This window comes from Benincasa hispida, chromosome 7 (assembly GCF_009727055.1).
Source record: "Benincasa hispida cultivar B227 chromosome 7, ASM972705v1, whole genome shotgun sequence".
Classification (NCBI taxonomy): Eukaryota; Viridiplantae; Streptophyta; class Magnoliopsida; order Cucurbitales; family Cucurbitaceae; genus Benincasa; species Benincasa hispida.
The window spans coordinates 30599685-30626361 of NC_052355.1; the positions used below are offsets into that span (position 1 = coordinate 30599685).

General features: G+C 30.9%; 1 protein-coding gene across 1 annotated transcript; it reads left to right on the forward strand.

Annotated features, from left to right (window-relative positions):
- The first annotated feature begins 16513 nt into the window (after positions 1–16513).
- On the forward strand, positions 16514–18257 carry LOC120082239 (dof zinc finger protein DOF2.4). Its single transcript, XM_039037516.1, has 2 exons — positions 16514–16715; positions 16923–18257. Exons 1-2 carry the CDS (start codon positions 16665–16667, stop codon positions 17841–17843), a joined length of 972 nt encoding a protein of 323 aa, XP_038893444.1. The 5' UTR covers positions 16514–16664; the 3' UTR covers positions 17844–18257.
- The last annotated feature ends 8420 nt before the right edge of the window (positions 18258–26677 follow it).

Here is a 26677-nt window from a genome sequence, read left to right on the forward strand (position 1 = left end):
ATTGCCCAAAAGGGCGAGAAGCACGAGGTAGCAAAGGAAATTTGTTTTCATTGCAACCATGAGAGACACTGGAAAAGGAATTGTCCCAAATTCTTGGCAGAAAAGAAAAAGGCCAAGCAAGGTAAATGTGATTTACTTGTTTTAGAAATTGTTTAGGGGAGAATGATGATTCAACCTGGATAATAGATTTAGGCATCATTAACCATGTTTGTGCTTCATTTCAGGAAATTAGTTCCTAGCGACAACTGGAGGCTGAGGAGATGATGATCCGTATTAGAACTGAGTATGTCGTCTCAACTATGGTAGTGGGAGGGCTCCCGCTTACTTTACAGAATAGATATATTTTATTAGAAAATGTATTTTTTGTTCTGATTTAAAGAGGAACTTAATTTCTATAAAGTGTTTGATTGAACAAAAATATTATGTACATTTTTCTATGAATAAAACGTTTATTTCTAAAAATGGTATAGAACTTTGTTCTACTAAGCTCGAAGATAATTTATATGTGTTAAGACCGTTAGTAACTAAAGCCCTCCTAAATATTGAAATATTTAAAACTGCAATAACTTAGAATAAAAGACTTAAAATTTCTCTCAAAGAAAATTTCCATCTTTGACACCAAAGATTAGGACACTTAAATCTCAATAGGATTGAGAGACTGATCAAGAATGGACTTCTAATCGAGTTAGAAGAAAATTCTTTACTTATATGCGAGTCATACCTTGAAGGCAAAATGACTAAAAGATCTTTTACTGGAAAAGATTATAGGGCCAAAAAAAAAAACCCTTAGAACTTATACATTCAAACCTCTGTGGTTCGATAGATGTTAAGGCAAGAAACGGGTTTGAATATTTCATCACTTTTACTAATGATCATTCTAGATATGGGTATGTTTATTTAATACAACATAAGTCTGAAGCCCTTGAAAGTTTAAGGAGTACAAGGCTGAAGTTGAAAGCACATTAAATAAAACTATTAATACATTTCGATTTAATCAAGGTGAAGAGTATTTGGATCTAAAATTTCAAAACTATTTGATAGAACATGGAATTGTATCCCAACTCTTGGCACCTGGTACACCTTAACAGAATGGTGTATCAGAAAGAAGAAATCGAACCTTGTTAGACATGGTTTGGTCTATGATGAGTTATGTTTCCTTACCTGACTCGATTTGGGGTTATGCAGTACAGACTGCAACTTACATTTTGATCTGCGTTCCAAACAAAAGTATTAATGGAACACCTTTAGAATTATGGAATAGTCGTAAAAGTAGTTTACGCCATTTCAGGATTTAGGGTTACGCCATTTAGTTGACGGAGATGTTGAGGATCCATTGTCTTACAAGAAGGCAATAGAGGATGTTAACAAAGATGAATGGATCAAAGCTATGGATCTCGAAATGGAGTCTACGTACTTCAATTCTGTTTAGGATCTTATAGGTCAACCTGGTGGGCTAAAACCTATAGGTTGCAAATGGATATACAAGAGAAATCAGGGTGCTGATGGGAAAATGCAAACCTTTAAGGCTAGACTTGTGGCAAAGGGTTATACCCAAGTTGAGGGAGTCGACTATGAGAAGACCTTCTCACCTGTTGCCATGTTAAAGTCTATCCGAATCCATTTGTCCATTGCTTCATATTACAACTATGAGAGTTGGCAAATGGACGTCAAGACAGCTTTTTTGAATGGTAATCTTGAGGAGACCATTAATATGGAGCAGCCTGAGGGATCTATGATCCAAGATCAATAGCAAAAGGTTTGCAAACTTAATCGGTTCATTTATGGATTGAAGTAAGCTTCTCAATCTTGGAATATAAGATTTAATATTGCGATAAAATCTTATAGATTTGATAAAAATGTTGTTGATCCTTGTGTTTAAAAGAGAATTATTGACAGTTCAGTAGCTTTTTTAGTGTTGTATGTGTTGGGAATGTCCTAAAACTCTCAGTTCATAAATATTGTTAACATATTCTATTTATCAATAAAAGTATTATTGAGCATTTTTCCAATAAATTGTTATTGATATTGCATTCTGTTATAAACATCCATTAAATGAATCCTTGTCTATTATATGAATACTTTAACTTTATGTGGTGACATAAAAGAGGATCAAGTTTAGGTATATAGCCAAAATGGTCTATAAGTATATGGATGAGATTGAGTACCTCATTTTAGTGACACTATTTGGATGTCGCTTATTTGTATACTGATGAAAATTATGTGATCCCAAAATCGTTCATATAGAGACATGTGAATGGAGACATTATTTGCAATGAGTTTGCAAAAAATTGGACCTCGAAATAGTCACTTTTCTTTATAACGACCGTTTCTTGTTAAAACTGACTATTTCAAAATTCAATGACCTGGAGTAACTCGATTTTAATCCTGAGCTAACTATGAATTCTTGTTTATTCGGGATTATCTTTTGATTTGCATAGGTGAGTGTATTCCAATAGCTGCTCAATAAGTCTCCCATTTTGAGGAAAAGACCGGATAGATAGCTGAGGTCATAGTTCTCAACATGGAATTCGCTCCTATCCGATTTAGGGTTAGCAAATAGGTTGTTCTCTTAACCGTTGATTCCTGGTCTTGAACAATGGGGCTCCGCCCTCTCATGATCGAGAGAGTCATGGTTTATAAGTTGGACTATAAAACAATTTTTCAATGGAGGATCAGTGGGAGCTTAAGAATCAAGATGTATATATAGGGGATGTATTTATAGCGGTAAAACCATAATTTTGACCTAACTGTAAATACGAACGATAAGTGAAGGATCGGCTTACTAATTATGGTTAAAATGGACAGAAATATATCTACAATGAGGAGAGTACAACTATTGAGCTATAGTGGCGTGTCTTGGTAGTTCACGAATATTGATTAATTTGGTCTAAAGAGTTTAGCCCATTAATCTTAAATCGTTGGAGCTCATGATCTGTAGGTCCATAAGTTCCCTCTGCTAGCTCGTAAAATTATATTGGATTAGTGAACTGAGTGAATTTGAAATGTAGAGATTCAAAATTAGGGTTTTGAATTTGAAGTTTTCAAACTCAATTAGGTTTCTATTAATTGTATTTGATACAATTGGATTGTTTAATTTTTGTCAAAATTAAATAAAATTGGAGAGTTAAAAAATATTTAAATAATGCTTTAAATATTTGATGAGGTGAAATATAATATTTAATATTTGATATTAAATTTAATTAATTAAATTATTTTAATTAATTATCCAATTTTATTCAAATTTTGAAATTGTTCAAAATTGGTAATTTGATTAATCAAAATTTGAATTTATTGAAATTCAAAATTATAAAACTAAAATAAAATTGATTTTTTTAAAATTCAAGTTTTAATTAAAAATTAAAATTAATTAATCAAATTAAATGGATTAAATTAGATTAAATATATTTGAAAGTCGAAAAATCCAAAAAAAATGGATTTTTCCACTCAAATAACACCTCATGGCACTTCAATTTCAAAGTTGTATTAATCCTTAATGCATTTTTTTTAGTATAAATTGAAGTATTGACTTTAATTATTAGTTAATGCAAGTTGATTAATAGAAAAACCTCTTTAGAATTTTTGGTTTTGACCCTTCAAACCCTTTTCCATCTCAGTCATCTTTAGCTTCAATTTAATGTTTCCACCACACATTCCAAGTTTGAGAATAGTAGAGAAGGTCTCTATGGTGGTCCAATGCAAATTTGAAGTCTCAATCCATGGAGAGAAGCTGTGTTTGAAGAGATTCATGAAAGGTTGTAGTTCTTGAAACCCTTTCTCTGAAAATTTTGTTTCAATGCTTTTTTTAAACTCAAATTAAGTGTAATTAGAGTGCTTGATGATTATGATTTCTTCCGCTGTATGTTAGTTTACTCTATCAATATGTAGACATTATCCTACTCACTGAAATTAAAAATTCGCAGATTTGGAAGAGACGTAGTTTATTCTGGGATTCAGATAAAAAAAACAGAACGCTATTCTTGTCTCAAGCATCGTACATTGACAAGATGCTTGTCAAGTTTTCGATGCAGAACTCCAAGAGAGGTTTATTTCATTTTAGGAATGGAGTTATATTGTCTAAGGAACATTGTCGTAAGACACCTTAAGAAATTAAAGAAATGAGACGGATCCTCTACGTATCGGCTGTTGATAGCTTGATGTATGTGATGTTATGTATTAGACCAGACATCTGCTATGCAGTAGGGATAGTTAGTAGATTTCAGTCTAATCCATGATTTGATCACTGGATCACTGTTAAGAATATCCCCAAGTATCTATTGAGAACGAGAGACTACATGCTCGTGTATGATTCTAAGGATCTAATTTTCAGAGTGATAAGGATTCTAGGAAATCCACATCAAGATAAGTGTTTACTCTTAATAAAGGGGCAGTAGTCTGGAGGAGCACCAAGTAGAGGTGAATTGTTGATTCCACTATGGTAGTTGAGTACGTAGTGGCTTATGAAGTTGGTAAGGAAGCTGTGTGGCTCAGAAAATTCCTAACTGATCTGGAAGTGGTTCCAGACATGTCAAAGTTCATCGTTCTTTATTGTGATAATAGCGTTGTTGTGGCTAATTCCCGAGAGTCTATGAGTCACAAGCGCGGGAAGCACATAGTGAGAAGTATCATCTCATCCGAGAGATTGTGCATCGACAAGACGTGATCGCCATACATATAGATTTGGAGTACAACGTTGCTTATCCATTTACAAAGACTCTCATGGCTTAGGTGTTTGAGGATCACTTACAGAGTATGAATCTACTTGACAGACCATATCTAGTCTAGAGCAAGTGGAAGATTTTGTATTGGGTGCATATCATGCCTATTATGCTCTAGTTTATTGTTTTGTGTGTATTTTTATATTAGTGTGACTTGTATATTGTACACCTCACTAACTTTTAGTACAAGTGAGAGATTGTTGAGTTTAATGCCCTAAATCTCATGGCTCTCATAGTTTGTAATTGTAATGTACAAATATTTTATTTATTTAATAAAATATGAGAGGTTTTATTTATCATTTAGTAGCATTAACCCACGAAACCAATAAACTAACACCCAAGTGATAACCTAAATGGTTTGTAGAGACATACAGGTGGATCGTGTTTAAGTGATAGGCTAAATGGTTTGTAGTAGATGGATAAGGTTGGGTACCTTATCCTGGTGACACTATGAATATGACACACTTTATAGATGTTACAATTGTTGTAAAATGCTATAAATGATCTGATGTGGGCAGAGATGTTCTATATAAAGGAGTTTGTATAAGATCAGACCATGAAATGACTAGTCTCATTATATAACATCATTCATAATAGAGACTTACATTTCACCAAGATTACCATAGGTGACATGTCTTGAATCCTGAGTGAGGTGTGAACTTTTGCCTATAAAGGCGATCCTTTGATTTGTATGGGAGAGAGTGGCCAGATCGCTGATTTAATAAGCCTACCATTTCGGGAATTCATCTTATTGGGGAGCTGGAAACACAACCACATAAGACAGAATTCACTCATTTCCTAATGTCTGGGTAAGTAGATAAGTTGCTCCTTTAAGGGCTGATTCTAAGGCTTGAACAATGTGGTGTCACATTCTCTCTTAGCTTGAGAGGGGTTTGGTCATAGTTGGTCTATGACTTTTTGTTCATTAAAGAGATCAATGGTACTTAAGGAGTTAGATGTAAATATAGGGACAAAACCGTAATTTTAACCCAACTGTACTTACGAGTAATTTGTGAAGGGTCATTGCATTGTTGACTAGTTATATCCAATTGACACAGAAATATATATGTAGTGTGAAAAGTACAGTTGTCGGTCTTTAGTAGAGTGGCCGACAGTTAATGGATGTTGAATAATTAATTAAACTCCTTTAATTAGGGGTATTTGTGGGTTGGGTTGGGTTGGGTTTAGGGATATTTTAGGTCCAACCCTATGCTTCGGTTTGTGTATTTTTCTAACCTAAACTAACCCTTGTTAAATTATGAACCCGAACCAAGCCAATCCATAGGTTAGGTTGGTTCGGTTCCATTGGTTCCCTTAAAAAAAAAAATCTTGGAATCACCAATAAAAAACACATAAGATTCCACAATCCACAAGAACAATATCCAAAATCTATTATAACAAAACAATGTTAGCTCTTTGGCCCTTAATCTCAAATTAATTAATTAATCAATGTTTTAATGATAACAAACTCCATTTTTAATTACTTAAAATCTTAGTGTTTTAATATGTCCATAGCATAGAGCTCGGAATAACGATTCCAACACCTCTTAAATCACTAAAATCGGAGCTAAAAGGAAGACGATATGACCGAAACAAGTCTATAGTGAAAATACCGTGGTGGATGACGTGGCATAACCAGACCATTTGCATGTAGACATGTGGCAGCATAGTGCTTGAATGGTGGATCATTAAGAGATTAACATATGATGGACTTTTGATTTTTGGATTGATTTAAAATAAAAAAATTGAAATTAAAAGAAATTTAAAAGGAAAATAAATTTAATATTATTTTATGTTTGTGTCTAACGGCTAGTTTTTTATGCATGGTATATTTTTTTATGTTTGGATTTACTTTAAAGAGAATGAATTTAAAAAGAAAATGAATTAAAAGGAAAATGAATTTAATATTATTTTATGTTTGTGTCTAATGGCTAGTTTTTGACACATGGTATGTTTTTTTATTTTTTGGATTAATTTTAGAAAGAAAATGAATTTCAAAAGAAAAGGAATTTAATATTATATTTTGTTTGTATCTAACGACTAATTTAGTTTAAAATCTCCACCATTGATTTTTTTTCCAAAATCCAATGGTCAAAATTAATTGTGGTTTCTAAAAATTTTCCATCTCTATATAAACCATCTTCCTCTCCAAATTTTAAACTAACAAATTTTACATTTCATAATCCTCCAAAACTCAAAAATTCCCATTTGTTGTTCTCTCTAAGTTCCCAATTTTTTTCTTTTCATCTTATTCTTGAGAGAGTGTTATTGTATTGTGAGGATAAACTTGTTGAGTGCTTAAACTTGTAAATCCACTCTAGTGAGAGTTATATTATGTTCTTCAAAAATTCCAGCATTTGTAATGGTTTGATCCTAAACCGTGGAAAGGATCGGGTTTGTTCTTGAACTCGTAAAAGGAGCGGTGGTGTAACGGTTGGGCTCTAATCCATGGAAAGAGTCGGAAAGATTTTATTCAAATTCCCAATAGGCGCTTGGGGAGTGGAGTAGGTCGAGTTTGACTGAACCACTATAAAAATTACGATGTCTTCTTCTCTAACTCTTTCCTTTTTATTTTTGCAATTAATTTAAGTAATTTATTGTATGTTTTAATTTGTTCTTATTTATTTGCTAAAATTTGATAGAATTAAATTATCACATTTTTTGTCATCTTAGTTGTTGCATAATTTGAATTATTCTTATTATTTATAAAAAATGTATTAATTAGTTTAATTGGGTTAATTTAGAAAAAAAAGTTTGATGAAACCCTATTTACCCCTTTAGGGTTGCCATATCCATCCAACAAACAAGTCTCCAAAATTCATAAGAAAGACCATAATGTCTACAAAACTCAAAATATAAGCAACAATGTTTTCAAATGTCTATAAACTCCATAAGTAAGACTATAATGTAATGTCTACAAAAGTCTTTAAAATCCAATAGATTTCAACGACCCATTCATGATCCTGACAAAACTTGCTCCTTGAAGAACCCTAAACAAGATTTAAACAATAAATTATATAAGAATACTATCATAATTTCAATATATTAATATAGATTATAGAGTAAATATATAAAAAATAACACTACTTGATAAAACTTGATCACAAGTTTCCAATTCTTTAGTTCGTGGAGTAAGATCTAATAATGTTGGCTTCACACGTAGCCAATTTTGTATACATATTAAAGCCTCCACCATATTAGGACTTAAAGAACTTCTAAAAGAGTCAAGTATTCTACCTCCTATACTAAATGCTGATTCAAAAGCAACTGTTGACACTGATACGGGTAAGACATCTTGAGCAACTTGTGATAAAACTTTGTATTTAGGAGCATTTAATTTCCACCAATTCAAAATATCAAAATTTTCTATCAGATCTTCATTAGGTTCTGACAAATATCTCTCCACATCATTTATTGTTTCATTAAAAATTTTCTCTTTTCATCTTCGTATGTATTCCAACTGTAAATCCATTTCCATATCATCACAATCCTCACTTATTTCAACTATGTGACATGGTTGTTAAAAAACATGACCACTTGAATCACTTGTCTTATAAAACTCATACAATTGCCTCAAACTAACTTTCACCTCATCAGTCATTGTTCTAGCAACTCCATCCCCATAGATACTTATGAAACAAAAGAACACATAATCCAACTTATATCGTGGATCAAGCACAATAGCTAGAAATAACACTTTGTTCATCTTGTCAAGAGATCCTTAATACTTATCAAATTTCATTCTCATATTGGAAGCCATAGTATATATCACACTATTTACATTTTGGCTCCAACCTATTAAACGTCTTTGAATCCCACAAAGTTCATGAAAAAATGTATTAGAAGTGACATAAGTTGAGCCACTAACCTACAATGTAAGATCATAAAACATCTTAAAAAATTTAACAAATGTTCGAACATGGTTCCAATCGGCTAAGGTCGGTGGTCCCTTTCTTTTCTTTCCATTCTCATCTTCAGTAAAGTGATGTACAAAATCTTCATCGTCTTCTTCTAAGCATTGAAAAGCCTTTCCAAATTTTAAGCATGATCAAGCATCAAATATGTTGAATTCCATTTTGTAGACACATCCAGATAAACAAGGGCCTTAGATTCAATCTTTTCATGTCCAACACAATCTAAAATTTTTTTTCAATCACTTAGGAGAAGATGTAACATATCTTACAACATTTCGTATACTAGCTATCAAATCATGCAATTTTTTCAATCAATCATTGACAATCAAGTTCACAATATGAGCACAACATCTCATATGTAATAATTCACAATCCAAAATAAGAGACTTCCAAATCTTTATTTTTCTCTTTATATATGAGATTGCTGAATCATTTGAAGTTGTATTATCAATAGTAATTGAAAAAACTTTATCAATACCTCAATCCAATAAACAACTTTCAATTACTTTACCAATTGTCTCTCCCTTATGATTAGGTGCTTGACAACAATTCAATATTCTTTTCTGTAAATTCCATTCAGAATTAACAAAATGTGCTGTAAGAACCATATAATTGATGTTCTGTAAGGAAATCCAAGTATTTTTTGTTAGGCACACTTTTTGATCACTTTTGATTAAAGTTGATTTCAACAATTTTTTTCATCCACATACAACTGATAAATATCTCTAGCAATTGTGATTCTTGAAGGAATGTCAAACTTAAGACATGAAATATTACAAAATTCTTTAAACCCCTCTATCTCTACAAATCTAAATGGTATCTTAGACAATACTAGCATCTTAGTACATGCATTTCTAAATCTTTGTTGACTAAAGGCAGTAGACAAAAAAAAAATCATATTGATAGCACCTTTTGCATCAATTTCATTCAGTCGAAATTTTAGTATGGTTTTCCCTTTAGGTTTCTCTTTAAATGGATAATTTTTACATTGTTTTCGTAAATGCTTCCATAAGGTACTAATTCCACACAAAGAAGTGTCATAAACATAATCTTTATCACAATAATTACATTTGCATCTTATACCTTCGACATCTTTCCATCTTTGTAAAGTGATCTCACACTGAAGATGATGGCCTAGTTGGTTTTCTCTTGCCAATAACTTCCGATGGTTTAGAACATGCATCGGGGACGAAAATATTTATAGGTGGTGATTTGTTGTCGATCAACTCACTATTTTCCATCTACAATATTAACAAATAAAGAAAAAGAAAAAAATTGTGAGTATAGGTGAACCATGAGGAATAAATAAAATAATTATATATATATATAATAGTTTAATGGCTAACATGAAGATGACACTCATGGAGAGGAAGAGTCGGAACTCGGATGAGTGACGAAAATGAGTAACTTGGAAGATGACATGACAAGGAGAGGAGTGACGGATGGAGGAGGCTAGCGACTGGCGTGACGAGTGACAAAAAGGGAATGGCGGATGGACGAGTGAGGAGTGACGGACTCGAACGGAGAGGAAGAGTTGGAACTCGGACAGAATCGACGGAACAGACCAGTGACGAATGGCGTGACGCAAAGGAACGAATGGCGCCGCTGAGTCGCTGACCTACCGTCTGTCTCTGTCTGGCGTCTACTGGGTGGGAAGTTGAAACATGGAGAAGAAGGAAATCAAAATGACCTCCAATCTCCAAGGGCCACGTGTCAACAAGGTAATGGCTTCAGGCTTCTACGAGAAGTGGGAAGTTGGTTTGGGCCTTCTAGTTCTTGGGTTGAGCTGAACTGAAGGCCGAAGGGAATGGGTTGAATGCAAAAGTTCTACTGTTGGGCTGGGCGCTGGGTTTATAATCAATTCTCTATAAATCCTGGTTGGTTCGGTTCAAATCGATTTTTTTCTACGAACCCGTGAACCAAACTGACCTACTGCGGTTCATTAAAAAAATCCAAACAAAACCTTTTTTTTTAACCAACCCAAACCATTGTGTTGGGTTTAGGTTGCTCGATTTTTTCGGTGTCTTCGATTTTTTTTAACATCCCTACCTTTAATTAAATTATTCAACATCCATTAATTAAATAATTAATTAAACTATTAATTATTCAAGTACTATTGGAGCTTCAATCTACAGGTCCATAAGGTCCCTTCTATAGCTCAACAGAGATTATTAAGAATCAATTTTGGATTAATTTTAATTGTTCAAGTTAATTGAGAGAATTAATTAATTATATATGATATAATTAATATAATGTATTTGATACATTATAATATAAAGTTTATTTGAGAGGAAATAAATATTTGAATATGATTTAAATATTTATTTTCTCTCAAATAAAACTTTGTATTATAATGTATCTTATACATTATTATATTAATTTTTTGAAATTAATATGGGAGGGAACTCCCTCCCCCTCTTTTCTCTCTCAATCTTACGTGGGTTGTGTGGGTGGTTTTTTTTCTAGTAGTCCTATCATCTTTTTCACACAGAAGATCTTTTAAAAAGATAAAACAAAATAATCGATCTCTCTCCCTTAACCAACGTTCACACAAAAGAAAATTTCCCTCCCTAAATCTTTCCTCCCTCTCCCAAAACTCGGAGCCCATACAACTTCTGAGAATTCTCTTCCCCTAAAAGAATACAGAGGAAATTCTTATGGTGATGTCCTCATTGGCGGTGCTTGGTTTGTGATTGATTGTGAACATTTTGGTAAGGAAATTTTGTGAAGAAGAAGAAATTGTTCTTCAAGGGTAAGTTTTCTTGAAACCCTAATTTCTATTTCTCCTTCTTCCATGTATGCTATAAATTACATATTAATGCAATTTGGTTCTGTGAAATTCTTAATTCTGTGAAAAATAAAAAATTAGATCGATTCCCGCTTTCGTAGTGGAACTACGCCGTTCCTTCACTACTATCCTAAAAGCAAGTATGAATAAATTTCGTCTTGCACTCTATGTTCCTAATTATCTACCTAGTCTTACCCCTGAAATGGGAGACTTTATTGAGACCGCGTTGTTGAGTCAATCCTCACCCATGCAAATCTAAGTAGAATCCCGAATAAACAAGAGTTCATATTTAGCTCAGGATTAAGATCAAGTTACCTAGGTTATCATTTTGAAATAGCCAGTCTTAAACAGTAGACAATGTTATAAAGTAAGAGTGACTTATTTCTTGGTCCGGTCTCATACAAACTTTTTACACAAACGCCTCCATTAACATATCTTCACATGAACGATTCAGGATCACGTCATTTGTACTAAATTCAAAATGGACCACATTTGATAATATTTCCAAAATAAGGTACCCAATCTTATCCGTATACTGTAGACCATTTAGACTATTTACACGAACTTGATCCACTTTTATTTCTGTACATAAAGTCTAAGTACTCAGGTAATAGTCAAGGATCTTAGTTTATTGGATTTAGGTTCTTTCTAAAACGAAATGAATAATTCATACATTCAATAATAACTTTATTGAATAAACCTCAACAACATCTTCATCTACAATAGAATAAGTTTATTGTTTATAAACCATTAGTTTTTTTTTTTTTTTTTTTTGACATAAAACCCAACCTTGAGTTTAATTTTTTATTTTAAAAATAAGTGGGATTTAAATTTTGACAAAAATTTCCTCCCATGTTTTCATAACCACGTGTGAATTAAAAAAAAAGGTAAAAGACAATTATTTTAATTTAGAAAAATTGAAAGCTCACCTAACTTTAATTAAGAGAATAATTATCTTTCTTACACAAGCGACGCGTTGGAATTTCATAAAACGGGTGTACTAATTAAAGTTAAATCCTTGTATTAAATTTGATTTTGTTGTTGTCGACTCGTCGTCAAATTACTTCCATTTAATTAACTAATTAAGATTCAACTTTTTTTAAAAAAATTAATTAAAAAGGCAATTGTTACCACTAATATTTCTTTATTCATTTTAAGTTTTACTTTATTGATGTAAATTTCCATATATTTTTTCTCTAATGTTTTTTTAAAAAAATATCTTTGACCGACATAGAGGCTTTTATATTGACATTGTAATTAATGTGGAGTCAAATGACTTCTATTTTAATAATATCTAATTATAATAGGATAAAAGACCTACTTGAATATAATTCAATTGGTTGATCTATGAATTGAAAAATTCATTTGACATAGGAAAAAATGGACACAAATAAAGTTACTAACATAACAAATGAATAGTATAATAGAAAGTATCAATAAAATTTTACCTTGATTAGGTGGATTACCGATAAAATAAAATATGATGACAAAATCACATAAATTTTTCATGGTCGAAATGAACATAGTATTACTATCTCAGGAATAAAGTAGAAAATAAAGAAATTTTTATCAATAAAAAAAATATCAAACTATTTACAGAAATAGTAAAAAATATTGATAGACACTGATAAAATTCTATCAATCTCTATCAATAATAGACTTGTACCAGTTTTTATAATGATAGTACTAATGATAGACTTCTATTAGTTTCTATCACAGATAGACATGGATAGACTTCAATCAATCCTTATCAATGATATGCTTCTATAAGTTTCTATCACTAATAGACACTGATAGATTCCTTTAGTGTCTATCAGTGGTAGACTTGTATTAATCATTACAAGAAAATGAGTTTATTGCAACAATTTGTTTTGCAGTGGTTTGACAAGTGCTGCAAAAGTTTTTACAATGGCATCGATTTTTAGCAACACATAACTAAATTATGCTATTTTGGTAACATTTTTTTCCCCATTTTTGTTCGTAATGTTGTATAAAGTAATATTGCAATGTTGTTATACATATAAATTGTTGTAGGGCTTGTTATGCATACTTTGTTTTATTTAACAATATAAACTATTTGATTTATTGGGAATTATTTAAGTGAATGTTTTAACATTTTTATCATCAATGTTGTAATATAATATTTTATTTTAATTTGTTAGTAGGATAAAAAAACAGTCGTCAAGATATACAATGTTGTGTTCGAAGGAGTCACTTGAACTTATTTCGAACTTGAAGACTTGTTGGTGATAAAGTAATTTAATCAGTAGTTTATTTTTATTTTCTTAATGATGTTGGACATATTTTGTACAAATTTGATAATACATTTTGTTAATATTGAATAATATCTCATTAGTTTGTCTTGAAATTTTAATTATTTTACTTTATGACTTGTGGTTTTACTCATTTTTGTTATCAATGTTAAAAGAAAAGATTTTAGTAACTACATTGATCATTTTTTAATTGTATAGTTTTAAATGGCTACAAACATCGATAAATAAATACTTAAAATAATTAATAAAAGTGCGACAAATGTTAGTTTGAATTATATTGCAATATAATTTATAAGAATGGTTGTAATCAATGTAATATATATAACAATTAGTAAGTGTTGTGAAATATTAGACAAAATTGTTGCAAAAGATCTTTTAAAAGTGTTGTAATTGCTTGCACCATTTTTTATCTTGTCACAATATGTAGCTTTCAACTTTTTTATAACCACGGAAAATGTTGCTATAAATTGAAATGAATGTTGTTATAAACCATAAAAAATGTTGTTAGATATTACAACAATTTATAAATTTGATTCCAGTGGTTTAAAAAATCGTTGCAATAGACCTGTCAACACTATCTTTACCAGAGGTTATAATATCGTTGCTATAGATGTTGCAGTGGTTTTAATTCACTGCAATAGGCTAAAAATCGTTGCAATAGACCTATATTCTTATAGTGAGTTCTTATAATTAATAGACGTTAATAGATTTCTATCAATGTTTATCACAACTATCTAAAAGCAACAAAATTTTCAATAATAATGTCTAGTATATGTATCATAAACTATCTAAAATTAAAAAACTACAACAACTAGCAACAACAAAATGATTATCTATTAATAGACAAATTGATAGTAGTCTATCACTGATAGATAATAATAGAAAACTATCATTGTCTATCATTGGTATTCCATTGTTTATGATTATCATTCTAATTACAATTTTGGAACTAGCAACAAAACTACCAAAAACAACTGTCACTTGGTCTATAATTTGGCCTTCTATTGTCTATTATTGTCATTCTAATTAACATTTTTGAACTAGCAGCAAAAGTATAAATAGAGAAGGAGAAGAGGAGGAGGAAGAAGTCGGAAGATGGAGAATGAGAAAATAATTAAATTTTGCTATTATGTAAATATTTTTTCTAATTTTTCTATTTTAAAAAATCTCTCTAGAAAATAATTGAGAAATTTAAAGAATACGACCAAATTAACAAAAACGAAAATTTACGTGAAAAAACTTCAAAATTAAAGAAAAATCACGATGTACCAAAAAGAAATTTACTACAGTAAAAAATGGTTAGAATGACACAAATGAAAGTGCTTTAAAAACATCTCCGACTTCATGAGGAGTACCTAGCCAATTATCACAAGTTATATTCACCTTGGTACTATTAAAGTATTTTTTTGGTTCTTCCAAAAAGTCATAAGATATAATGTAATATTCCACTAAAAAAGAAAGAAAAAAAAAAAAAGAATCGCTCAATAGTTCTAAAACGTAATTGTACCAATGCATCGAATATCAACAAAAATATATAGTCAACTACACAAACATATTAATCGTTTAAGTACAAAATTCTCTTTGGAAGAGATTCACATATATACGTTGTTAATGTTTTAATTTAACTTCCAAAGTCTTATCCAAACCCTAAAATTTTGTGGATCTTCGACTGAAATATCGTCAACATTTATAAATCGAAAGATTCGAGATCAATGTTGATGATTAATCGATATCTCAGACATCTTTTTATAAATTTTTCACAACATAAAACACAACAAATGATTATCTATATATTAATCTGAAGATGTCTACAAATATTAAGAATACGCTTTATAACTTACTTTTGAAGTAAAACAACAATCAATTATTAATTTAATTATTTTTTATAAATTTCTTTATGCCAATTGTTAGAATGTCTTGAATCTGTTGTCTGGTACTTCGAATGACCAAATACAGGAGCAACGCCTTCGAAACTTAAGTGATTTACGTATTTACCATATTTACATTATTTACGTTTATGATCTTAAGGTTTAGAGAAATGTGTTATAAAAACTCTTGAAACCTTAACGACGCCATTCATATTGTAATTTTGTATTATTATTCTCTCTAATAAAATTATTCTCCCTTTGTTCCGTTGACGTAACTAACACACAGTTAATAAACGGTGTAAATCCGTGTGTTGATTCTCTACTTATATGTTTTTTTTTTTTGTATTATTTATTTGTCAATCTCATAACACGCCCCATTAATATATTTGTGAAATCAACATTTTGATATTGAAATTGATATCGATATTTTAATTCTTGTATATCCGAAAAATGTAGATCTGATTTTAGGTTAAAATTAATTAAGAAAAAGTTAAATAGGTGAATATAATAAAAGAATATAATTAAGAAGAAAACAAAACAATGGCAATAGTGGAAACAGGACGCAGAAACAAAGGTACATTCGATTGCGACACTTCCACCCACAGTATTCCCCCCACCATCAACTTTTTCTTTTTCTTCTTCTTCTTTTTATTATTTTATTTCTTTTATTTCATTTTTTTTTAAAAAAATATTTTTATCACCATTTATATTTATTTATTTATTTCTTTTAATATTCCTTCTCTCAGCTCAAAGACCTCCCATAGACCCTACCTAAATGTTTCATTATCTTAGGGTTTGTTTTTTCTCTCTCTCCAACCCCATGCATGGCCAAACCATATTAATTTAAACCAACAAAAAAATTATGAAACTTCAAGATTAAGAAATTAGAGGTAAGAGAGAGAAAGAGAGAACAAAAAAAGTAAAAAAAAAAAAAAAAAAAAAAAAGAAGAAAAGAAGAAAAGAAACCCTACTTCCTTTATCTCTTTTCTATCTTCTTTCTTTCTTTCTCTCATTTCTGAGCAAGTCTCTCCCATTGATGTGATTCTCCACCATCAACAAACTTTTGCTCAAAAGAGAAAGCTCTTCACAAGAATTATAACAATACTATGGTTTTTCCTTCTCTCCCTTCTTATTTGGATCCTCCTAACTGGCAACCAGTAAGTTGTTGAATTCGAACCTACAACTTATAAAGAGAGAACAACAAAAAGAAAGCTTTGTTTTTGCTTAATTCTTTAGCTTCCTTCTTCTCCAAAAAAGTTCATTTTTATCGGAAAATATTCTGACCCTTTTTCGATCTCTTCTTGAATATACTCGATATTTCATCTTTCTTTGCGAATTTTTTGATTTTGTGTTTTTTTTTCTAGTTGACTAATCACCAGACGGGAGGAAATGATACTGCAGAGGATTCTGGTCAGGTTTTACTACCTCCGCCACCTGGTGGTGGGGGAGGAGGTGATGGTGGTGGTGTTGGAGGTGGTACTGGGTCGATTAGGCCGGTTTCAATGACCGATCGAGCTCGTTTGGCGAAGATTCCGCATCCAGAGGCTGGCTTGAAATGCCCTAGATGTGAATCTACAAATACCAAATTTTGTTACTTCAATAACTATAATCTTTCTCAGCCTCGCCACTTTTGTAAGACTTGTCGACGGTATTGGACACGTGGTGGTGCACTGAGGAATGTTCCGGTGGGCGGTGGCTGTCGGAGGAACAAGAGGACCAAATCCCGGAATCGGTCGAAGTCTCCGGCGGCCGGTGAACGTCAATTATTAGGTGGATCAACTAATTCTACTGCTGGGGTTTCACTTTCAACCCAACCCCATTTGCCCTTTTTGTCTTCTTTACATAATTTCTCTAATTACGGCCTCAATTTGGGGATAATTCCGCCGCAAACTCCGCCAACAAGCGGTGGCTCCACCACCGGAGGATTGGATGTTCATGAATTTCAAGGTGACCATTGGAGATTACAACAAGTACCACAACAATTCCCTCTCTTGGCTAATGATCAACAACCTAATTTGCTTTACACATTCGAGCCACCCGAAGGCGCCATGGCTCGGTATAATCTCGGCGGGTTCTCGAGATTAGGGATTGAAAACGACATTGGAATGACGATGGAGGCCGGGGCAATGAAGGTTGAGGAGAGTAAAGGGATGAACTTGGGGAAGAATTTTCAGTTTTGGGTCGGTGGCGGTGGTGGAAGCGACGTTAATGCATGGAGTGGCAGCAGTGGCGGCGGCGATCTTCATGGCTTCTCCTCATCCTCCGCCAGCCACTTATTGAGATAGTAATTTTTCTCAATCCTTTTGAACTTCTCTTTTTGTTATTAAAATGTTCACTAGGAAAAAGAAAAAAAAAAAAAAGAAAGAAAGAATTGAAACCAATCATATCATATTAAAGGTTTTCAATGCTGAACTGTGACTAAAAGAGAGCAAAGAAAGTGATGATCAAAATAGAAAAAAAAATGATGGACCTGTCTAGGGTTTCAGGCTTTATCTAAGGGTTTTTTTCTTTTTTTTTTTTTCTTTTTAATTTTAATTTTAGAATTTTGGATGGTGCATGGTTGATTAATCACTATAGGGTTTCTCTTATATATGTATATCATTGGGAAGGTAGTCTTTTGTAAGTTTAGGGGGTGACAATATATATATATATTTACAAAGATGACCTATATATATAAATTATTATGTTTAATGTTATAACATTAGTGTTATGGTTATTGTACTTGAATTTCTTGTTTAGATTTTATGCTTGACATTATTCAATGGGGTATTGTGAACACACAACTGCTTGAATTACTTGTTTTGGGACTCTTTGAGTTATTGCAATATACTTTAGATCCTATCGATGAGTAAAAACTTCATATTGTGATGTTTTTTACTTAAAATTTGAGAGTTTAAAAGCTCATATGCTATTTGACTGTGATATACAGTTAGTTAACCTTTTCCATTTAGACATTCACTGGGTAAATTATTGTATATAACTTAAGATATAAGTATAAGTATTAGATCGAAGATAATTCAATTGGTTAATTAAAGGCATATGTTCTCGACCACGAGGTTGGAGAGAAGATTATATCAAATCTTCGATTTTAACTGTCGTGTTGAACTAAAAAAAGAGGGAGAAATGATATAATATTGAATAAAGTGTATTATCTATTTAGATATTCTATATTAGAGATATTGTATTCTAGAGATTATGGGAAGAGTGTTTCTTATACAAATAGCAAGAATGAGTATGAATTAAAAGGTCTTGGATTATGTGCCCATACTTAGATTCCTTTGCTTTATATAGTGAAACTTTCTTTCTGATTATCTGTTAAAAAGCCCTAAATAGGAGAGCACATATTGAAACTAATTTTGTAATTTTATTTATTTTTTTTTTTTTTTGGGCTCTCATGAGTAAAGTTTGTATTTTTTTTCCAAATATTTTGAGTTGAAAATTTGAATGGCAGACCTTTTGACTAAAGGTAGATGCTTAAATCAATGAATATTTTCTCAAACATGTTTCATAAAATTTTATATATTTATGTTAGGAAGATTTTATTTATTTAGGTCATATTTGATAACTATTAAATTTTCTAAAACTATGTTTTTTTTCAAAAGAAAAAATTGTGTTTTTTTTTCATGATCTCCTCGGGCAGTTTTTGTTATTTTAAGGAAATACTTAAATTCTTATTCAACTTATAAAAAATAAAAAACATTATTTTCTTTTAAAAATTAAAATTTTGAATTTTGAAAATACTTGTAAAAGATAAATAAGAAAAAAAATTTAATGACAAAATTACTGATGATATTTTCAAATATAATAAAATATCATAATTAGTGATAAATATTGATAGACATCTATCAATATCTATTAGTGTCTATCAGTGTTTATCAGTGATAGATAATAGTAATCTATCAGTGTCTATCACTGATAAACCGTGACATTTTATTATATTTGTAAATAGTTTGGTCCAATTTTTCTATATTTAAAAACGGTCCATAAAAAGCTTATAGGTAGATATAACATTTAGCGTTCAATTTTAAAACTACAAAATAGTTATCCAACATATCCTAAGTTATAAAAAACCTATGAAGTACATGAATCTAAGTTAAATAGAGACGTGTGATTTAATTTATGAAATTCTTTAGACGTAAATTATCTCTTTTCTTCCTTCTTCGAAGAAGATGGTAGAGATTCTTTTCATTTACTCGATTGGTTCCCCTTTGTCATCTGTGAGGATATTTGTGTATCGGACTCAAACAAAACAAATAATGTATCAATCTCTCTCTCTCCTTTTTTTTTTTTTTTTTAACATCCACACTAACTTTTGATGTAAATCAGTCACAAAATTTCAAAATTTTAAACTTATTGATTTGAATAATCTAAATATAGATCACACTAGCTTTATTTACCTATATTGAAAATAGTGAATGATGGTATATTATTGATCATCTTTTAAGACTTTATTTTCAGTTTGAAACCCTAGAGAGGGAAAAGGGAGGGAGGAGAGAGTTTAATGATGAAAGTTAGTTACTTTGAAGAGGAAAAAAAAGTACTTACACTCTTGGGTAGTTTTGAAATATGTGGGAAAAAAGAACAGAGAAATGATTATGAAATTATAAGAAATTTGACCAATAAAAAGCAAAAACAGAAGAGAAAATCAATATAATGGAGAGAATTTTTTGTATTTATGTTATTGCTTTTAAGGTGAAGAGGGAAAAAAAAGAAAAAGGCAACAAATTTCCACTCAAAACCATGCAGAGAGTACTGAAGTTGAAGTGGGAGTCTTTTGATTGGATTTTTTTTTTTAATATAAAATTATTACAAATTATTTTTTTTTTAAAAAAAATGTAAAATCACTGAGCTCTCCACATGGTCAAAGCTGACTAAAAAAGCAAAAAAATTCCTCGGATTCTGTCTGATCCTTTGTCTTGTTTTTTGTCACTCTCTTTACCTTTCTTCTTTTTTCCATATAAAATCAACCATAATACAAGGCTTTTGACTATGGCTTTGCTACATAATTTTTATATCTAGTAAGTAATGATAATTTAGGGGTAAATATTCCTTTGAAACTTTGAGAAATTAAAAGAAAAAAGAGATAAGGACACACAAAGTTAACAAACATATATATTGGTTTCCAAAAGACTTGAAATTAAAAGCTAATTGTATCCTATTGTCTTTAATCTTTAGGAAATATTGCAATTTGGGTCATTAACGTTATAGAGTTCTTTACTTTATCATTAATGTGTTCGATGATCGTTTAGATCCCGTTTGATAACCATTTCGTTTTTTGTTTTGATTTTTGAAAATTAAGTCTATTTCCTTCCTATTTTACAATGATTTGCATCTTTCTTAAGTATAATGGTTGAATTCTTAGCCAAATTCCAAAAGCAAAAATAACTTTTTAAAAGCTATTTTTTGTTTTCTTCAAAATTTGACTTGGTTTTTTAAACATTGATAAAAAGTAGATAACAAAAGAAGAAATTTGGAGGTGGAAGTAGTGTCTATAGGCTTAATTTTTAAAAATAAAACCAAAAAACAAAATGGTTATCAAACGAAACCTTAATTATTATTTTATTAACATATTTTAGATATATAGATTTTAGACGTGTTGTTGATGTTAAATGATGCAGGATATGCAAATTGTTGATTAACAAAATCTATCTCTTACATGTGACACATGTAAATTTTGATAATATAAACAGTAGTTTAACGACATATTGTTTTATAAACAAAAAATCTAACATAATTTTTTTTTCTATCGTTAAATACTTTAAATATGATATTAGATGAAAATTTGAACGGTGTCGTGTGACGATGTGGTGTAGTGACTAGGACACTTAATTAGATTAAGGTCTAAAAGAACGATATTCTGACATACATTTCGACTTTCTGCCGATAAAATTCTGATGATTTTTCCTATTCTAAAGAGAAATTCTAGTTTTTTTTTTTATAAAAGTTCAAGTTTTGAATATTACATAAGTCGTAATATCATCCATGAATATCATTTTTCTAATTTGTTTCTCATATATGTCCCTTAATGAAGTACCATTTTTCTAAAAGAAAAGACAATATTAAAACTTTTGGAAGAATTAGAAGTATTTTTTAAATAAACGATAGAAACTAGAAGTATTTTTGTATGGGAGTTATTTTTCCTCTTTAAAAAAAAATGAGAATATATAATAGCTTCAACATATACATACAAACTGACACTATAACTTTTACATGTGTCATCAAATCATGATTTAAAAAAAACAACAAAAAGACCATTTTGAAAACATAACTTAGTGATCTCTCTCTATCATATTATACAATGTAATTAGTGAAGAATGTGGAGGGAAAAGAAGTGAAGAAGCAAAGAAAGAAGAGATGAATGAGAGTGAGAGGTAAATTAAGGAGAGAAAGGGTAGGGAATTTTGTGAAAAGTGAAAGTAATATATATGGCAGCTTTCACTTTTTTTTCCTTATGCCATTCCCTTTATGCACTATTTAATTCTCTCACTCACCAAAATCAACATGTTGTTTTCCTTCTATTATATTCTATCAGCTAATTATAAAGTTAATAGTTTATAGCAATTTCCAACTTTTTGAAGTTCTAAATTTTTACAAGGTCACTATACATTGAAAGTTATACTTCTAATAGGTTCTTGTAATTTAAAAAGTTTTCAATTTTGTACTTTTTACGATTTTTTCATGATAAAATGTTAAAATCGATGTTAAAATAGGACCGTGAAGCTTGAAAACAGTGGAAAAGAGGGTTGAGTTAAAAAAGTGGATGCAAAAAAAAATGAAATATAGATTATAAAACATGCCCAAAGCCTTTAATCCAAACGTAAGTTTGGAATTACAACCCATTATAAATTCATTATATTCTAGCCTCCAAACACGCCCAACAGTCATCATGTCTTGTAAACATTCAGTTGATAGAGTTATTAATGACAACTTGACTTATTTGATATATAAAATTGATTTTTTTAAAAAAAATATATCTCATCTACTAGACACATAACCTTGAAAGTTTAAAAACTAAACTTGTAATCTAACCAAACATTATTTTTAAATAAAATTTAGCTATAAATTACTTAAACATCGAATTTCTCGATCTAAAATTGTCGATGAATAGTCAATCCAAACATAGTTGATCACAAGCGAATAAACAAAACTTCATCAATGACGAATTAAATGAATCTCCATTGCTCCCAAACCAACTATGAGATGCTTGGTACTTGGCACAACAGCCTCAAAGTTCATTGTGATAGCTAATCAAGCACTTGGAAGCTAAGCACCCCACAAAGCGCTGTAGGGTTTGAGTTATTTTGAGTCATTTATTCAAAAATTTATATTTAACAAAAATAAAATAAAAGGTCAATTTCTTAAAAATTTATTTTCTTCCTCAACCATCAAATTAAATTTGAAATTCATATACGAAAAGTTATATATTTTAAAAACTTAAAAAATTAATTTTAAGTCAACTTAAATATAGTTCCACCGAACATATGATACATGAATCTCAATCAAGAGGTTAAAAGTTTAAATCTTTCCATATTATTAAATTTAAAAAAATAATTTATAATAACAATAATAGATCCGAATTAAGTTTAAGAGGAACATATTCATAAATATTTTCATTACAAGAAAAATTATCTTGAATAATTAATAATAAGTATGAATTGCTTATGCTCGAAAAAAATTTAATTCAAGCGAACCTATGAAAATCAACTCTGCTTTACAAATATATTTAGAAATTAATTGCAATAAATTTTAGTTAGTTCAATTTGGACTAAAAGAAACACATATATCTTTGGGGTAAAATTCAAAAGCAAGAAATGAAGTAAATAAAGAATAAAAAACTCCTCAAACTAAACTATATTCATCCCCTTGGAGTACTATATAGTTTTACCTGTCACAAGCATGCACAAAAAAAGTTTGGAAAAAAGAAACAAAAGCCACCTTTGAATACAAAAAAAAATGTGTGAAAATAATTATTTCAATAGGTGAAAAATGTGTGATTTGTACCATGGTATTCCAAATTATTTAGGAGGATACTTATCGTCTTATAACCATTTTAGTTGAATAGTAGTGAAAAATGTTAGAAACAATAAAATAAGTCGAACAAAATAAAAAATTTTAAAATTATTTTTTTAATAAAAAGGAGTGAGAAAGTAACTTTAGAAAGATAGAGTGAGAGAAGAATTAGAAGAAGAGAATCAAAATGAGAATATTAAAATTTAGAAATATGTTAAAGAGAGAATATTAATTAGAGAAAAAGAAAAAGTGAGTAGGAAGAATGAAATGATAATGTTAGACATAGAGTTAAAAAAGGAGGGATAGGTTAGGCTAGCTACAACTAATTAGAGAAATAATAAGAAAAATCATAGAGAAAATTTAGAGAGATGCACTAAAACAGAAAGATAAATTTTAGAGATAGATAGATACCACTACAAGAAAAAGGAGTTCTCCCGACGCCTAAATAGAACGTCGGGAGTTAGGGTGTCAGGAGTTCCCCGACGCTAGGCGTTGCCCATCGGGAGAGGGGTCTGGTTTAAACCAGACCCCTTCTTCTTCCCCATTCCCCCATTTTTTTCCCCATTTTCATAAAACCCTAACCCCATCTCCCCCTTCCCCTAACCGGTGCCGCCAAGCTATTTCTTCCTCTCCCTCTCAATTTTTTCCCTCCTTCTCCCATTTTCCTCATTTTCTTCACCATTCTCCCTCTCTCTCCCCATTTTCCCATCCTTTTATACCTTACCTTCCATTTTCTCCATTTTTCCAATCCCATTTTTCCCACCTTATTTTTCTCCCATTTCTCCCTTTAGTGTTTTTCCACCAACTCCTTTCCCTCCCTCTCCCATTTTTCATCCATTTTTCCTCCGCCGCCACACCCCCAATCAACTGCCCGCCGCCTCCGTCGTCTCTTTGCAGGTAATCTTTTCATTTTATTTTATCTTGTATATTTATTTAAATCATTATTTCACATTTTTTTGTACAAATCATGCCCATTAACAATATTGTATTCGCTTTTGTTAATTCTCTGAAATTGTTATACAAATCATGCCCATTAAAATGTGTTTCAATATTGTATTCGCTTTTGTTAATTCTCTGAAATTGTTATACAAATCATGTCCATTAAAATCATGCCCATTAAAATCTTCTCTGAATTTTTTTTGTACAAATCATGCCCATTAATATCTCGTCGATTTTGCAGAATATATTTGTTTTACAATTTTTTGAAATTGTTGAGAGTAATTTTATAACGAACATGTCATATGATGTTGATTATTTGGAACCCAAGTATGCATGATTTAACATTTCGAAGATGTTGAATAGATGAAAGACCTATATTAATCTAAAAAATATAAAATAAATCTTTAAACCTCCAATTTGATACTTAACACATTTAATATTTTAAAAAAGTTTAAAGAATCTACTAGACATAAAACTAAATTTTGTGTCTAATAGAAAATTGAACTTCAAATTTTGTGTCCAATAGGCTTGTAAATTTTAGAAAATATTGAATAGATGAAAGACCTATATTAGACACAAAATTGAAAGCTTGGAGATGTATTAAATAAAATATTTGAAAGTTGTTAAGACAATTTAAACGGTCTAAGGACCTATGTGTTTATTTTGCCTTAAAAAATGAAAATTATGGAACTCAATGCTTAATAATACTTTGTACTTTGTCCTCTAATCCAAGTTATTGTTTTGGATTACAAGTTGGTCAGAAAATATTTATTTTTAAGGATGAATAAAGATGATTAAACTAAGGAATAAGTTATTAGTGGAGTATAGAAAGGAGTATCACAGTTCTTAGATATGACAAGATTTCATGTTAATGATTCTGGATGAATAAGATGTCCATGCAAGAATTGTATGAATTCAATTTGGGAAAAGATAGATATTGTGAAACGACATCTATTAACATATGGAATATCTCCCTCATATTGTGAATTTTGGGGATGAATTTGATGTTCGGGAGGTTCCATGTTTGTCGTGGGGGTGGGTAGAGTTTCATTACACCCGTCTTGTCCTTCAAATTGGCTATCTTGTGTATTTATGAATGTTTTCATTGTTTAATGTGTGGTGGTGGTGGGGAGGGTGTGTTGAGATAGACCATTCTGGGGACGAATTTGAGTTTTATGTGTGTTGATCATTGTTTACTCGTTTTGTATGTTTTTGATATTCGGTAGGTTCCATGTTTGTCATGGGGGTGGGTAGAGTTTCATTACACCTATCTGTCCTTAAACTTGGCTATTTTGTGTATTTATGAATGTTTACGAAGTTTAATGTGTTGTGGTGGGGGGTTGAGATAAACCATTTTGGGGACGAATTTGAGTTTTATGTGTGTTGGTCATTGTTTACTCGTTTTGTGTGTTTTTGATGTTCAGGAGATTTCATGTTTGTCGTGGGAGTGGGTAAAGTTTTATTACATTCGTCTTGTCCTTGAACTTGGCTATTTTGTATATTTATGAATGTTTACGAAGTTAAAATGTGTTGTGGTAGGGGGGAGGGGGTTGAGATAAACCATTTTGAGGACAAATTTGAGTTTTATGTGTGTTGGTCATTGTTTACTCGTTTTGTGTGTCTTTGATGTTCGGAAGGTTCCATGTTTGTCGTGGGGGGTGAGTAGAGTTTCATTACACTCGTCTTGTCCTTCAAATTGGCTATCTTGTGTATTTATGAATGTTTATGAAGTTTAATGTGTTGGGGGGGAGGGTGAGATAAACCATTTTGAGGACGGATTTGAGTTTTATGCGTGTTGGTCATTGTTTACTCGTTTTGTATGCTTTTTATGTTCAGAAGGTTCCATGTTCGGGGGTGGGGGGCTTTGAGATAAACCATTATGGGGACGAATTTGAGTTTTATGTGTATTGGTCATTGTTTACTCGTTTTGTGTGTTTTTGATATTCGAGAGGTTCCAATTTGTCGTGGGGGGTGGGTAGAGTTTCATTACACCCGTCTTGTCCTTGAACTTGGTTATTTTGTGTATTTATGAATGTTTACGAAGTTTAATGTGTTGTAGTAGGGGGGAGGGGGAGGGTGAGATAAACCATTTTGAGGACGAATTTGAGTTTTATGTGTGTTGGTCATTATTTACTCGTTTTGTATGTTTTTGATGTTCGGGAAGTTCCAT